General features: G+C 36.8%; 1 protein-coding gene across 4 annotated transcripts in view; it reads left to right on the forward strand.

Annotated features, from left to right (window-relative positions):
• The first annotated feature begins 7,690 nt into the window (after positions 1 to 7,690).
• Positions 7,691 to 15,232, forward strand: part of MIA2 (MIA SH3 domain ER export factor 2) — an 84,714-nt gene continuing 77,172 nt past the window's right edge. For all 4 annotated transcript variants that reach the window (XM_033107814.1, XM_033107817.1, XM_033107815.1 and 1 more), the window contains exons 1-3: positions 7,691 to 8,010; positions 10,042 to 10,175; positions 12,895 to 12,981. In XM_033107814.1, the coding sequence (XP_032963705.1) occupies positions 7,896 to 8,010; positions 10,042 to 10,175; positions 12,895 to 12,981 (336 nt within the window). In that variant the 5' untranslated portion in view covers positions 7,691 to 7,895. The remainder of the gene's footprint in view (positions 8,011 to 10,041; positions 10,176 to 12,894; positions 12,982 to 15,232) is intronic.

The raw sequence follows: 15,232 nt of genomic DNA on the forward strand, positions 1-15,232 counted from the left end.
CTTTCTATTCTGCTAAAGGATTAATGAGCCTCATGAAGAGAGAACTGGTGAAGTTAAAAATTCTCCCCTTAATTTAAATAACTTAAATAAAATAAGTGTTTCGCTTAAATATTAATTTCGAAATGACTTTGAATTGTTTTATATGGTATAGTGGTAGTGGATACATAACTCAGAACCCATATAACTGTATGCCATAAAGAGTTCATTTTACTGAATGCAATTAAAAAAAATCAACTTGGATGGCAGTGTAGCCCAAGACAGAAGGTAGGCTATGACAAATAAATCTAACTGTATTACAAATGTCTGACACGCCACACTGAAGAGGGTGAGGAAGAAAGGAGCTGACCTAAATAACTGTAAAAATGTTTTTGATTAGATACTGTTAAGGCTCTAGACAAAAAGAATTATACACAAATATTTGACTCTGGTAAATTTGTTTATCACAGAGTATGGGTTATCAATTTTGAAACTACAAGTATCTGGCATTGAGCTAATAAGTAAATATATTCTAGATAACAAGCCACATTTCTTACAGTTGGAGAATTTACTGTTGAGTTCTCTGATACTCCTCCCTCCAGGACATGGAGCTAAATTTCCATCTCTTGAAAGTGAGTGGACTTAGTAACTTTCTTCAAATGAATAGAGTATGGAAGAGAGAAATAGTTACTTTACGCTAGAGACACCTAGTAGACATCATCTTAGCCAAGTGACTAAGGTTAACAATACCAGTTAGACATCGATATTATGTCTAACTGATAGGCTGTGATGAGAAGGGCATGCTACTCTTGGGATATTCTTTCTCCCGAATCTACAACCTTGCTCTAATCATGAGAAAGCATCAGACAAACACAAACTGAGGGACATTCGAAAGCCTCAAGACAAGGAAAGGATAAGAGACTGTCACAGAAGATTGTCATAGAGGATTGAGGAGGCATCATGACAACTAAATACAACGTAGTATATTGGATTTGATCCTTGAACCAGAAAAAGGACATTAGTTGGAAAATTTGGGAAATTTTCCCTACACTAAACTACAACAAAGCATGTAGTTTAGTTAATGTTTTGTATTAATGTTAATTAATTGTTTTTGTTGTACTATCCTTACATAAGATGTTAACATTAGGGGAAGCTAGGTGAAGAAGTATACAGGTAGTCTATATTTGCAATTTTTCTGAAGATCTTAAATTATTTCAAAATAAAAAGTCTTCTAAAAACAGGCTTATGAATAATTTTCCAAAAACATTGAATTTTGATTTTATTTTTCCCACGAATAACTTGCTTCTCTTTACTTTCATTCACTCAAACTGTCCTAAATCAAACTCAGGATCTTCCGCTGCCTGTCTTCCAAACCTGCTCCCCTTCTGTGCTCCTATCCAGTAAATGGCACCAACATACTCTCTCTCAATTGTCTAACCAGGAAGTTGAGAGTTACCCTGTTTGGGTTTTTTTTTTTTTATTTCAATCCCATTAATTTTCTTTTATTTTTTAATAACAGTTTATTGGGATGACAATAGTTAGTAAAATGACATAGGTTTCGAGTATACAAGTCTGTAATACATCATCTATATATCACGTTATGTATTCACCACCCAGAGTCAGCTCTCCTTCTACCACCATATATTTGATCCATTTTACCCTCATCTACCATCTCCCTCACCCCTTACCCTCTGGTAACCACTAAACTATTGTCTGTGTCTATGAGTTTTTGTTCTTTGTCTTGTTCCTTTGTTGCTTTCAGTTTTGTTTTTGTTTTTTGTTTTGTTTTGTTTTGTTTTTTGTATATCCATTTTTACTAGCTGGTCTCACTTTTTTTTTTTTTTTACTTTTTAAAAAAATTAGTTTCAGATGTACAAAACAATATAAGTTAGACAGTTATACCCCTCACAAAGTGATAACCCCACACCCAATCTACTACCACTCTGGTATTGTGTATAGCTGTTACAATTCCATTGACTCTATTCCCTATGCTGGACTCCATATCCCATGATTATATATATATATATATTAAATTATAGTTGACATTCAATATTTTCAGCTTCAGCTTCAGGTGTACAGCACAGTGGTCAGGCATCTACACCTTTCATGAGGTGGTCTCCCTAATAAGACAAGTGCCCATCTGACACTCTACAAGGAGAGTCACCCTTGACTTTTCCTTCTCTCTCGCTTCACAGTGAATTAACCACCAATCCCTAGCATCCTGAATATCTCCATCTTCTTGAATTTAGTTGTCTTGTGTGTCTTCCCCCGTGGATTATAATCTCCATGGGAGCAAGGGTACTGTCTGCTCTTTTCTCCATGCGTCCCATGTGCCTAGCACAGTGCCTGGTGCATAGCAGGCCCTCAAAAGCTATTTGTTAAATAAGAGATTGTAAGCATGTTTTATTGTATCTTACTATTTAATGGCATTTTCACATCCCAATCCCTTTGTATCTAACATAGTGGGATGCATCCATAATCTCGTGTGTTAATTGATTTTTAATCTGTGGTAAAATCAACTTTTGGAAATGAAGTGTGACCTTCTCATGAACAGAAGTTTCACCAAGTCCAACTTGATCTTCTGATTGTAGAAGTCAGTAAAATTTCAGAGAATTACAGCATATATGAGCTGGAAGGACTTGTGGAGGTCATTTCATGTAAGTCTCTCACTAGTAGGAACAAAGACTTTGAGGCTCCAAAAGGCTTAATAATTTGCTAAGTCCTAGCATGAGTCCATTGACCAAAGGGGAATTTATTTCTGTGTCCTAGAGAATCTGGAAGAAGAAAAAAGGAAAATTATGGTAGCAGATCCTTATTCTATACATCTTTGACAGAAATGGATCAAATAAATAATCATAAGGAATTTATTCATTTCCATGCCGAAATTGTATTCTATAAACTTAAATTTTTAATTATTTGGAGGAGGCATACACATTGCTGATATTTTTGTGAATTAGTTAATTTTTTTTTTCTTAAAAAAGCTTGGGAGTTTTTTTAAAAAAGCTTATGAGGTACTTAGGGACATGGACACCAAAAAAAGCAAGAAGATACATAAATAAGAGGGTAGCAGTAGGGAGTGAAGGAGGAGGATTCTGGAGGGGAGGGTTTAAGAGCATATAAGATTGACCCATGTGGGTTCTTAAAAGACATTCAGGGGCGGCTGCAGTGCTCATAACACCAAGGTCGCCGGTTCGATTCCCACATGGGCCAGTGAGCTGCGCCCTCCACAACTAGATTGAAAACAACGACTTGACATGGAACTGATGGGTCCTGGAAAAACATACTGTTCCCCAATATTCCTCAATAAAAATTTAAAAAAGACATTCAGGTTATTGGTAATTGAAAATTAGTAGGAATATTAAATATTTCTGTATTGTTGCTCATTAACTTACTCATATGTAGCAACTTGTCAAGCACCCCTTATGGTATTTGGGAATCCAAAAGGTTTTTATAGCTTAGCTTGCTGCATATCTAGAGTTCTACTGCTGCTACTGATGCCAAGCCAATAATAAAGATAAATAGGGGATCCAATTCTTTTTGTCAGAACTTTTTTTTACAGAAGAGAAAATTTAATCAAAAGGTTACTTGACTTTCTTTTTGAAATGAGAGAGCAGTTGAGCTACACAGCTGAAGATAGAATTTCATTTAGTCATGAGGCATGAAGAGTCTTGCTCGAAAAGAAATCAATTCATTTATTCACTCATGCATGCATTCTTTCATTCATTCAATAAAAAGTTATTGAGTGATGTATTTATTGATCTAACCTAAGAGACTTGAAGAATAAGTAGGAATTAGCAAAGCAAGAAAGTGAAGTTATATGATAAAAACACAAATAACGCCATTCCCTTCCTTAAAACTTTCTATGGCTTCCCATTGCACCTAGAATAAAACTCCCATTTCATTTCCACAGCCAAAAGTCCCTGGATGATTTGACCTCTGTCTTCATTTCCTAGTTTATCTCCTACCACTCTCCACCTGCCTTTATGTTTCTTGATTCTCTATGCCAAGTTAGTTTACACCTTAAAGCCTTGTTTCTGACATCCTGAAATGTATCCAAGATGCCTCTGTTTTTTCTTTAAATCTTTGTAAATCAAACTTCAGACAATGAAGTATGACCTCTTCATTAATTCTTCCCTCTGCACAGAATGTTCTGCCTTCGTATTCCCCCACTGTAAGTCTATTGTCACTCTCCCGAGATGCCTTCCCTGAAAAGTTTGTCTAAGTAGACACTTTTCTCCACAATAACTTATTACTACCTGCAATTATTGTGTTTACTTATTTGTGTGCTGGTTCTTATCTGTCTCCCTTCCTTAGCATGCAAGGTCCATGAGAGCAAGGACTTTGTCCTGTTCGCTCCTGTATCTCCAGTCCCTAGATTGGTGTCTGACACATCATGGGCCCTCCATAAATAATACCCATCCTGGAAGATGAGATTTGTATGGTACAAAGTTGGTGCTCAACAAACATTAAATCTCTTTCCTACTTCCTGATAAGACTAATCAGCTCGGACCCTTGCTCAGCAAATATCACACAGGTATCATCTTGGCTGGATAGCTTGGCTTGTTCCATACTATTATTCAAAAACACACAGTAAAGGATAAGGACCGTGTGTGGGGTTTTCTCTTTTTGTTCCTCCCAATCCATTCTCCACTCTTTGCCATGTCCTGCCATCTCCTTTTTTTTTTGCATCTGTGGGTCACTAGCTTCTGAGGTTGGGTCCTCTAGAAACAGACACTAAAACAGAGTTTTAGTTTTACGGGATCAACACCTATGAAAAGAAGGGGGAGAGACCCGGACTGGGCAGAGGGGAAGTTGAACTGCAATATAGGCTCTACAAAGCTTTAGTCAACCCAACAGGGAGGGAGCTCTGGAGTGAGGCGTGCCTGCCAGAGTGTCTCACATGAAGCTGAAATGGCCCTGTCTTTGTACTTCCTTGTCATTTACTCACTAGGTTCACTAGATCACCTAGGAAGGGGTAAGGTGGCTCTCTGCAACTGATGTAGACCTTGGAGTGGCTGCCAGGCAGAGGCTGTCTGCTAACTGCATTTCCCGCAGCTGAGCAGAAAGTCTTAACTTGAAGAGGGTGTGTTGAGAGCCATCTCCATGTCTTCCACACCAGTTTGAATCTCAGTGTCTCCTGGGCCTTGTCTCTCTGTGCATGTATCTACCATGGGAACTGTTTCCAAGCGCTCTGTTCTAGTGCCTCTTCACTAGTAAACAACAACAACAACAAATCCAGCTTCATCAGTTCAAGAAGTTCTCCCAAGTAACTTCTAATCAAATTTCTCTTTCTTATAAATTACCAGAGTAACAGGCAATTCGTTGAAGGAAATATGCTCCCACTTTAGGAAATGTGAGATATTACGAGAGAAGATAGTACTATACAGTATCAGAAACAACATCACCAAGAAGTACAAGAGCAGCATTCATGATTATGTCTTTCTATTCTCATGAAAAGGGATGCTCTGTGATATCATCTCTCAGACACTGAACATGTGGGTGGCTTTCATGATTCCTTCTTTAGCTTGATGCAGTAAGTTCTCTTACCTCCTGTATGGTTTCTGAAGGATGCTGTAGGCCTTCCAAACCAGTATTCCTGAGTGAGTGTTACCATGAAACCTTCTTTAGCAGCAGTACTATATTTTAATATTGACACACACTTGATTTGCAAAATGCATCAGCCAGATAATATCTGGCTAAGTTAATATGACTGTTTTTACAGTGAAAACTGATACTTTATTTAAACTAAATACTCTTATCTCTTGCATGCACTTCCTCTTCATTTGGGTTTATTAGATAAGTTAACATTGTGCTACTGTATTTTCATATATAATTTCTTGTTAAATTATATTTAAGTAATGAGTTGAATATAAAATTAGATCACCTGAGTGCATTAAGTAGCAAGAAAGTGGGAATATTTCTAGCACGTACCTTAGGAGCAAATCTCTCCAGGATGGTATCTTAAGCAAGGATTTTCTTCTCATTTTTCTTGAATCAAATCTCATGTAGGCCAATCAATAGACAAACTTAAATTTATCTGGGTTCTTTTCTCTCTTAACTTAGAACATAATTAAGTCAGTTAGTTCAAAATTTAGCTGTAGTATCTTTAATGTTGAATACAAAAAAGGATAAAGTACATTAATTATTGAATATTCTCAATTTGATATTATAAATTACGCAAATTAGCTGAAGAGCTAATCCTGTTTTAAATGTCTTTGACAACTTATATATTTATAGATTTTCAAAAGCATTCAAGAAACCAACCTATACCTCTTTGAGTGTGCGTGTGTACAGCTATGCAGTACTCTGATTACAAGCCAAATGATCTGCAAATTCATGCCATATTAGATTCTTCCTAAGGACATAAAAATCTTTGATTTGAGAAAGCAGGCTTCCTACTAATTGTTGTTTTCGGAAAACAAGCAAAAAAGAAGAAAACATACTTCCTTTTTTTAGGACTTTGAAAGCAAATGTCCTTCACTTTAGCTTGCTCAGGTGCTGGATATTTGTCTCTCTTATGTCAGGCACTAGAGGGGAGTGTGGTGTCATACATACAAGAGCTACATTCTGCAAACCACACACACGCTGGCATGCCCAAATACAGGGGAAAGCTACAGCAAAGACGGGCTTAGAAAACTATTTCCTCAAGATTGAAATAGGACAACTGCGATTTTCAAAAATCTACTGAGATCTAGTGTTATACAAAAAATTCCCAATATAGGGCTTTGATCCCTTTTAAGTGACAATAGCATTCAAATAACTTGTTTGCCTAACTTTATTGGTATTTTTGAAAGGATATATGCTCGCTGATTTTTAAAAGAAAGTCCAAAACTATGGAACAGTACAAAGAAGAAAGTGAATACAAGTTGAAATCACATCATATAGTTCCATTGTATGGGGGAGCATTCTTTCAGACATCTCTAACTCTCTCTCCATTTATAGAAATATGCAGACAATTTTACATACATGGAATAATACTGTACCTGCTCTTTCTGGAATAGAACTGTTGCGGACGATATCTTTCTGTGGCAGAAGTAGATATCTTTCTGTGGCAGATGACTGGATTCTTGGTAGGAAGGCATGGTGGTTGTAAGTAGGGGGAAACACAGTGCCTAGGTTTAAGTTTCTTCTCTACTAACTATGTGATGTTGAAGTGATTTAACCCTTCTCTATGTACCTCAGTTTCCTCAAATACAAAAATGGGGATGATAATATTACTTACCTTAGAGAGCTGGTGTGAGGGTTAAATCAGATCACATATTTAAGTGTTTAGGACAGTACCTGGCACATAAGTACTACTACATTTTAACTAGTATTCTTACCTAAATACAAGATTCAACTTCATAGTAACACTGAAATTTTTTAAAATATGAAAGTGGGATAGTTTTTCAAAATAACTTTCATCATGATATTTCAAAAACTTTTTGTGACATAAATTGTTACTGCTTCTACATGTAATAATAATACGTACTTTCTCCATTGATGCTGATATTTGCATGCAGCAAATACTCAGTTTGTACTTATTGACTGACTTACCTGAAGTTTTTAACAGAAAGAAATGATCTATCTTTTCGTAGAGGCTTGTTTAAGAAATGTTGAACGCAAGGTGCCTTTAAGAGAGACAGTTTCACATAGGCCACCTTTATAAGACATGAGTCCAACTAAAAATTCCTGTTAATTATTAAACCCCAATGTATTATCTGGATACCTGACACTGCAGATTGAGAACAGACAGTGTTTGTCTCGAAAGTTAAGCCTAAATACCGATAGAAAAATGTAGTTTTCAAGGGATTTCTTTAAAAAAACTATACCTTTTTCTCTGGTATTTAGAAAAGAGAGTGGGGTATCTCCTGTTTTGGGAGGCCATATCTACAACCTATATGGTTTAAACCTCATTTGGGATTCTTGCTTGTTTTAGCATGGCGGAGCTTGGAGTTCACAGAATCCTTCTTTTGGTTATTTCTCTGACAAAGTGTCTGGAAGGCACAAAACTGCTGGCAGCCTTTAAAAAATGTGGTGACTTGGAATGTGAAAGTAAGTTTGCTTTTCTTTTTTTTCTTTTCCTCTTAAATTGAGGCTCTGAAATGAAATAAAATGTTATTGTGGACATGCATGGTAAAAATGAGCATTGATATCATTGAGAATTATTTATAAAGTATAGTTCAGTAAAAAAAGAAAATGTTGAAGACATTTTGTGATTTTTTTTAAATGTAAATATACAAAAAGGCAAAGATCAGCCTGATGTATAATTATGTCAGAAATTATCAATATATTAATCCAGACCTCAAACTTTTACTATTTTTTAAGATAAATATAATTGATTTATATTAGAAAAGATATCAAGCCATTTGATATTTCTTGATTTATGAAGCCCCGATATTTTTCAGTTTCTATTTCACAATCAGAACTTTCTGATTCTCATGAGTTCTCTAAAAATGAATTTATTTCAAACCATCAGGATATACTGTCTAAACTTTATCAAATATTAATAATTTCTAAGTTCACTAGTTATATAAACATATTGAAATCAGTGTTGGCAATATATAATTTTATTTATACCCTTGAATATTCAACTTTATATTCTATAAAGGTATATTAATGTTATTTTATTTATTTATTTTCATATATATTTTGATTTTATTACAAGATATTTTAAATTTTTGGCAGATACAATTGTGACAGAAAACCAGCTTCACACACAAAATTAATCTTATTTTCTTGCTTAAGAACTTAATTTATTTTCTGTTATTAGCATTCTGGTGTAAAATGAATTACATACTAATATATTATAATTGCTTTAAATAAGGTTTATCTCTCCAGTATGTGAGAATTATTTCTGATTTGCAATATGTAAATTAAAAATGGAAAATATTATTAGTGTAAACAAATAATTTACAAGCAAATGTTTTATGAGTAAATATTTTCTTTAACCATTCGGATGTGTAATTTAATATGTTGAGGTTTACTAGATAATGTTTTATAATAATAATAATCTTTCTTTCCCTCTTTACAACCTCATTTTAGTTACCTTAAGGCCAGACGCAGAACATGGAATGAGAATATTCAAATTTATAATGTTATTTTAACTTTGATTGCATAACTTAATTAAAATGTTTTACATATATTAATATAATTATAAGTTAATTTGGTATGTATATTACTGTATGTATTAAATCTAGCATATGGGTTATGATCATTCATAGTTATTGAGGGCCTGTTATGTGCTGAGTCTAGATGGGGGGGATGAATCTAAGAGAATAAAATGAAATGTTAAGATAAGTTTCTTGACCTCCAGGAATTTTCATTCTACGGAATAAGTGAGACAAGATATTGATTAATTAGTAAACACTGATACAACCTAAGGATAATAGGTAATACTGAAGTTCAGAGAAGGGGCAGAGTAAGCTAAACGGATTAGGGATGTCTCCCAGAGGCAGTAGTTATGAGTTCACCATGAAGAGAAACCGAAGGGTTTCTAGGTTTAGGAAAGAGCAGAAAGAAAAGCTGGGAATACAGAAGATAGATGATACAGCGAAAAGAACCTCAGTGCAAATCTTGGCTCCACCATTTGTCAGGTGAGTGACCAATTCTCTGAGACTTAAAGTCTCATTTGTTAGACTGAGATGAGATGAGATTATTTACCTCATAGGTCTGTTTTGAGGATTTAATAAAATAAAGATATAAAAGAGCTTAGTATAATGGCTGGAATACATAGGTACCAGGAAAAACATTAATTATCTTTTCTTTCCCTTCCCTATTCACTGGAAAATGATAATGACACATTCCAGGGACAATGGATAGAGGAAATTGACTGTAAAGGAATCAGAGGATGTCATTTTAAATAGGGTAGGAGGACCAGGTAATGGACAGCTTTGGATACCGAGCTAAAATGTTTTGAATTGATTCTGTGTGCAGTGAAAAGTCTATGTAGGTTTTTGAGACCATAAATTATATAAAGAAAATTAGCATGGAAATACATAGGATGGATTGGAAAAGAGCAAGATGGGAGGGGGAGAAATAGCATTTTAATTTAAATTGTGTGTTTTTCTTTACATGTTTACATAGCGTTAATAAGCAGAGTCTTAGCCATAAGAGATTACAGAGGAGCTGACTGCCGATACCTGAACTTCACTAAGGGAGAAGAGATATCTGTTTATGTCAAACTTGCAGGAGAAAGGGAAGATTTGTGGGCAGGAAGTGTAAGTATCTAGTCTTAAAATCTGAATGCAGAATAAATGGCTAGCTTGTACAAGGATGCCTGCTTTTCATCTCTAAAGGAACTTAAAGAATTCCAAAGTACTTTTTATACATTTTAAAAACCCTTACCATATTTAAACAAACAAAAATGGTCTTGTTTCAGTATTGGTTCCAGAATATCTATGAAGTAGCTTTTGGGAAGGCAGTCTGGTTGGCATGGAGAACTAAGAGTGCTTTGAGATTATTTTTACATAGCATTCGTAGTTTTTGAACGTAAATTTTTATATTTACTTGGAGAGACTTTAGAGGTGCCCATAGAAATTATGGGATGACCCCAGCCTTCCCTTGCATCCTATGGTGCTGCCAATGGCCAAGTTTAAGAGAGACTGGGACCTTTTAGCTTATCATATTAAAAAGGCACATCTTGGGGTGACTTGTTGGCTCAGTTACTTAGAGTGTGGTGCTAATAACACCAAGGTTGCCGGTTCAATCCCCGTTATGGGCCACTGTGACCTGTGCCTTCCTTAAAAAAAAGAAAAGAAAAAGAAAGGCACATCTTTCTGAGCAAATAAAGGACTGAATTGTTAACTGAAAAGGTCCTCAGAAAAATTAGTAGCCCAGGGAAGCAAAGTATATGAACTTTTCATGGAAAACAAGAACTGGCCCAAAAAAGACTTTGACCCAAAGTCCTATTACACTGAAATTCATTGAAGCCAGAATCATCTCTCTGAATATATAACACAGGAAAATTAATGATTAATGTTTTCAGTTGAAAATAGGTTTGTATGGGGCAGCCGGTTAGCTCAGTTGGTTAGAGTGCGGTGCTCTTAACAACAAGGTTGCTGGTTCGATCCCCGCATGGGCCAGTGTGAGCTGTGCCCTCCACAACTAGATTGAAACAACTACTTGACTTGGAGCTGATGAGTCCTGGAAAAACACACTTAAAATAAATAAAAGTTAAAAAAAAATAGGTTTGTATGTTTGATTATATCATTATGCTTTATAATGAAAAAATGCTATGATAAGCATTTTTCCCAAGCTGAATAAGCATGACCAACCTGATACATAACATTATTTCCATATTGCATATGCATCAGATCTCTCCCTCTCTCTCTCTCTCTCTCTCTCTCATAGACTCTGTGGTCACTATTTGAAAGAACAGATTCTATTTGGATCCATCCTGCTTTTTAGCATCAGGGGCTGTATGACTGAAACTGACTGTCACTGGCCAGAATTGTTTGTCTGGCCTCTGCAGCTCCCAAGATTCCTTACTGCTCATGGTCCCTTAAATATGCCAATCTATGTCTTGAATGCATTAGAGACACCCCATGCACCTATAAGAAAAATGACACAGTAGGTATAAGAGGAAAAGAAAGCATTCTTTCTTGTTTCCTATGCCTGAAAATGATAGTTCCACACAAAAGCAGCGTGTAATGTGTGGAGCCAGGGTGAAGTTTCAAGCATATATAATTTTATGCATTAGATGTTTAGTCCAGGCAGATGACTGTTTAAGGAAACACACTGTCAGTTCACCCACAGGCTGTCAATTTCCAAATAGTTGCAGCAACTGCAGAGCTGGAAGAATTACAATGAAAGTGTAATGCTGCTGGATTGAGGGACCAAAAGAAACATGTTATTTAAAGCTTGATAGGGATAGGAAATGGGCTGAGAATGGTTGTGTGAAGCCCTCACTCTCAGGGGACATCCTACATGTACTTAAACCGGATTAAGAGGATCTCTGTTACCAAGGTAGCCTCAGAAAAGTTGAATGGAACCAAATCCTCCCTGGAGGACTCACAGATCTTTACTATCTTGATGAATCTGTCTCGGTCCTTCAGAATTTAAACCTTTCACCTAATTTTGACATCCTGAAAATGCTGAATACGTCACAGCTTTATCTAGCTTGGCTACTCCCACCTTTCGATATCCCAGGTTTACTAGTGTACATCTGTGGTCCACCTGGGCAGGGAAAGTCATTAAGGAACACAAAAAGGAAGAAAACGAGTGTGTGGGATGGTTCCCCTCTGAAGTTTAAAAAAGTGGCATTTGATAGCTTTGCCTCTTTGTTTCCTCAAACTAATGCTGTTCTTTTGAATAACAAAAGGAATATAATATCACTCACTTTCTCTTAGATGGCATATTAAAGCCACTTAATATTTGTGATATTTAAAATAGATGAAAGCCAAGGACATGGGGCAAAATTACTTACTTTTTTTTTAAAGATTTTTTATTGGGGAAGGGGAACAGGACTTTATTGGGGAACAGTGTGTATGTACTTCCAGGATTTTTTCCAAGTCAAGTTGTTGTCCTTTTAGTCGTAGTTGTGGAGGATGCAGCTCAGCTCCAGGTCCAGTTGCCGTTGTTAGTTGCAGGAGGCGCAGCCCACCATCCCTTGCGGGAGTTGTACCAGCAACCTTGTAGTTGAGAGGTCTCACTCCAACCAACTGAGCCATCCAGGAGCTCAGCAGCAGCTCAGCTCAAGGTGCTGTGTTCAATTTTAGTTGCAGGGGGTGGAGCCCACCATCCCTTGCAGGAGTTGAGAAATCCAACCGGCAACCTTGTGGTTGAGAGCCCAGTGGCCCATGTGGGAATCGAACCGGCAGCCTTCGGTGTTAGGAGCACGAACCACCTGAGCCACCAGGCCGGCCCCCAAAATTACTTTCAATAGTTTATTGCTTTGATTACTCTTCCTTGACGACCTTTTGTTTTTCATTTTGATAGAAAGGAAAGGACTTTGGATATTTTCCCAGAGATGCAGTCCAGACTGAAGAGGTGTTTATATCTGAGGAAATTCAAATACCAACTAAAGTGAGTAAACTCATTTTGGTTATTAATTGAATTTAAAATTTCTTGACTAAAACAGTTTTCTGACGTATAAGTGCGCACTGGTTATGTGTCTTGTATAGTGAATATATAAAATCGTTGGTCTGAGAACACACATTAGGAATAGTTGGAGAATGTAAATAAAATTAGGTAAGACGAAGCTGATGACAAACAAAGATTTTGCTTCCTGAAAAATGAACAGACAGGCCGTGGAGTATAGTGGCTAAGAGCATGGATTCTGGGGGTGGACTCAGTTCAAAGCCTGACTCCGTCACTTAGTATCTAGCTATGTGGTCTTCATTTTCTCATGTGTAGAACGAGGATGATGATTATAATGTAGTGCTACCTCATAAACTTATTGAAGAAAATATGAGCATATGTAACGTACCTAGAACAGTAAGTGCTACGTAAGTGTTAGATATTATTACTAACGTGATTGTGCTACTGGGACAAAGTTTATTTCCCCTGACATTCTTGTTAAGAAACATAATATAAATGGATCCACTTTAAAATGGAACCGTAGCTGCCATCCCAGAGGAACTGCCTTGCATGTCTTATGCCTCAAACTGTTGGAATGTTCAAGCAGGGCAAAATAACCTTTGGACTGGGCCTGTGTCCCAAAGAACTGTTGGCAATGATAACAAGAAAGCAGATATTCTGACTATATGACTGAAAATTAAAAACATTGTTTAGAATTAGCATCACCATGTTAGCTTATCTGCACCAATAGAAATGCCTTCCTTCTATTGATATAATTGTTCCCCTTCCCTTCCTCATAAATACCCCCTTCCTTTGCAGTCCAGACTGAAGTCCAGACTGAATTGGAACGCTACCAGTATTTGGGTTTCTGCCGGAATCAGTGATTCCTAACAGCTATTTTTTTTTTTAATATCTCACATAAATTCTTCTTGCCTCTCACTTTGAAAGGCCTTGTATTTTTTGGTTAACACTCTCTAGATCTCGTATCTGTACAACCTCTTTTGCTGTTAGAGTTTTGAATAAACTTGATAATATTGGGCTTGATAATGAGAAAGGGAATCAGAAGGTGACTTTTTAATATATGAATTTGATTAGCCCATTTAATTCAGATTCCAGAATAAGCCAATTTACCTTAAGTGAGACCAGTGTCAAGCGAGGCTGCCTAGTTAGGCAAACTATTATCTGGCTCTTTCCCAGCACTAATTCTGGGATTAACTGTCCACTTACTGTATAATCACTGGTCCTGTTAGTTCTATCTCCAAAATACATCTGACTTTATTGTATTCTCATCATTTCACTCTCCCGCAGAGCCCTAATTCATTATCATTATCTCTTAATTAGAATACTGCAATAGCCTTCTAACTGATCTCTTTCCCTCTCCTTTTGCCCTTTCCCAATTCATTTTTCAAACAGCAATGCATCTTATAAAAACAAAAAAATCAGGTCATGTCATTCCTTTGGTTTAGAGCCCTTTGATGGCTTTTCATTGAAGCTGGAATCAAGCCCTGTCTTCCTTACCCTGGTTCCACTTGATCTCCTGTCCCTCTTGCTGACCCTATCTTATGTCACTCTCCACTCACTCGCCATCTCCTGGCCGCCCTGGACTGTTGACTGTTCTTAGAACGGGCCAAGGTCTTTCCCAGCCCAGCGCCCCAAATAGGCGATTTTCTCTGGTTGGAATGCTTTCCCCAAGTTCTTCACTTTGCTAGTTCTCTCTTATCCCTTAGGTCACAGCTTAAACATCCGTGCCTCAGAGAGGCCTTCCGTGGTGATTCTTATGGAATCACTGCTTCTTAGTCACAGCTTCCCGTTTATTTCTTCCATAGCACTTACAATTTACAATTACTTTTTTTTATTGTTTACTATAGAATTTCAGCACCTAGCACAGAGCAAAGCACATTGTAAACATACAGAAGCCCCAAATTCTTAGGTCAAGTTCCTTGGGAAATAAGATTCTAAGATGGACCTTTGTATCCAAGAAGTTTACTGGGGAATCCTCTTGGGAACAATAGCAGCTGCGAGGGAACAAAAGAAAAGACAGGACTGGCCAGACAGAGAAGTTGAACTGTGAGGCAGTTGCAGCAAAGGTCTCAGCTGATTCGATAAGAAATTCTGAATCTGGGATGTCCTTTGAGAGTTGTCCTGAAAGAGACAAAGGGGTGGACCTTTTTCCCCTTGCATTACTGGCTCATCTGGGGTAGTGTAACCTTAGGCTAATTTAGGCTGGTGTTTACTAGAAACAGTTATTATTCTAAGC

This window comes from Rhinolophus ferrumequinum, chromosome 6, assembly GCF_004115265.2.
Source record: "Rhinolophus ferrumequinum isolate MPI-CBG mRhiFer1 chromosome 6, mRhiFer1_v1.p, whole genome shotgun sequence".
NCBI classification, from domain to species: Eukaryota; Metazoa; Chordata; class Mammalia; order Chiroptera; family Rhinolophidae; genus Rhinolophus; species Rhinolophus ferrumequinum.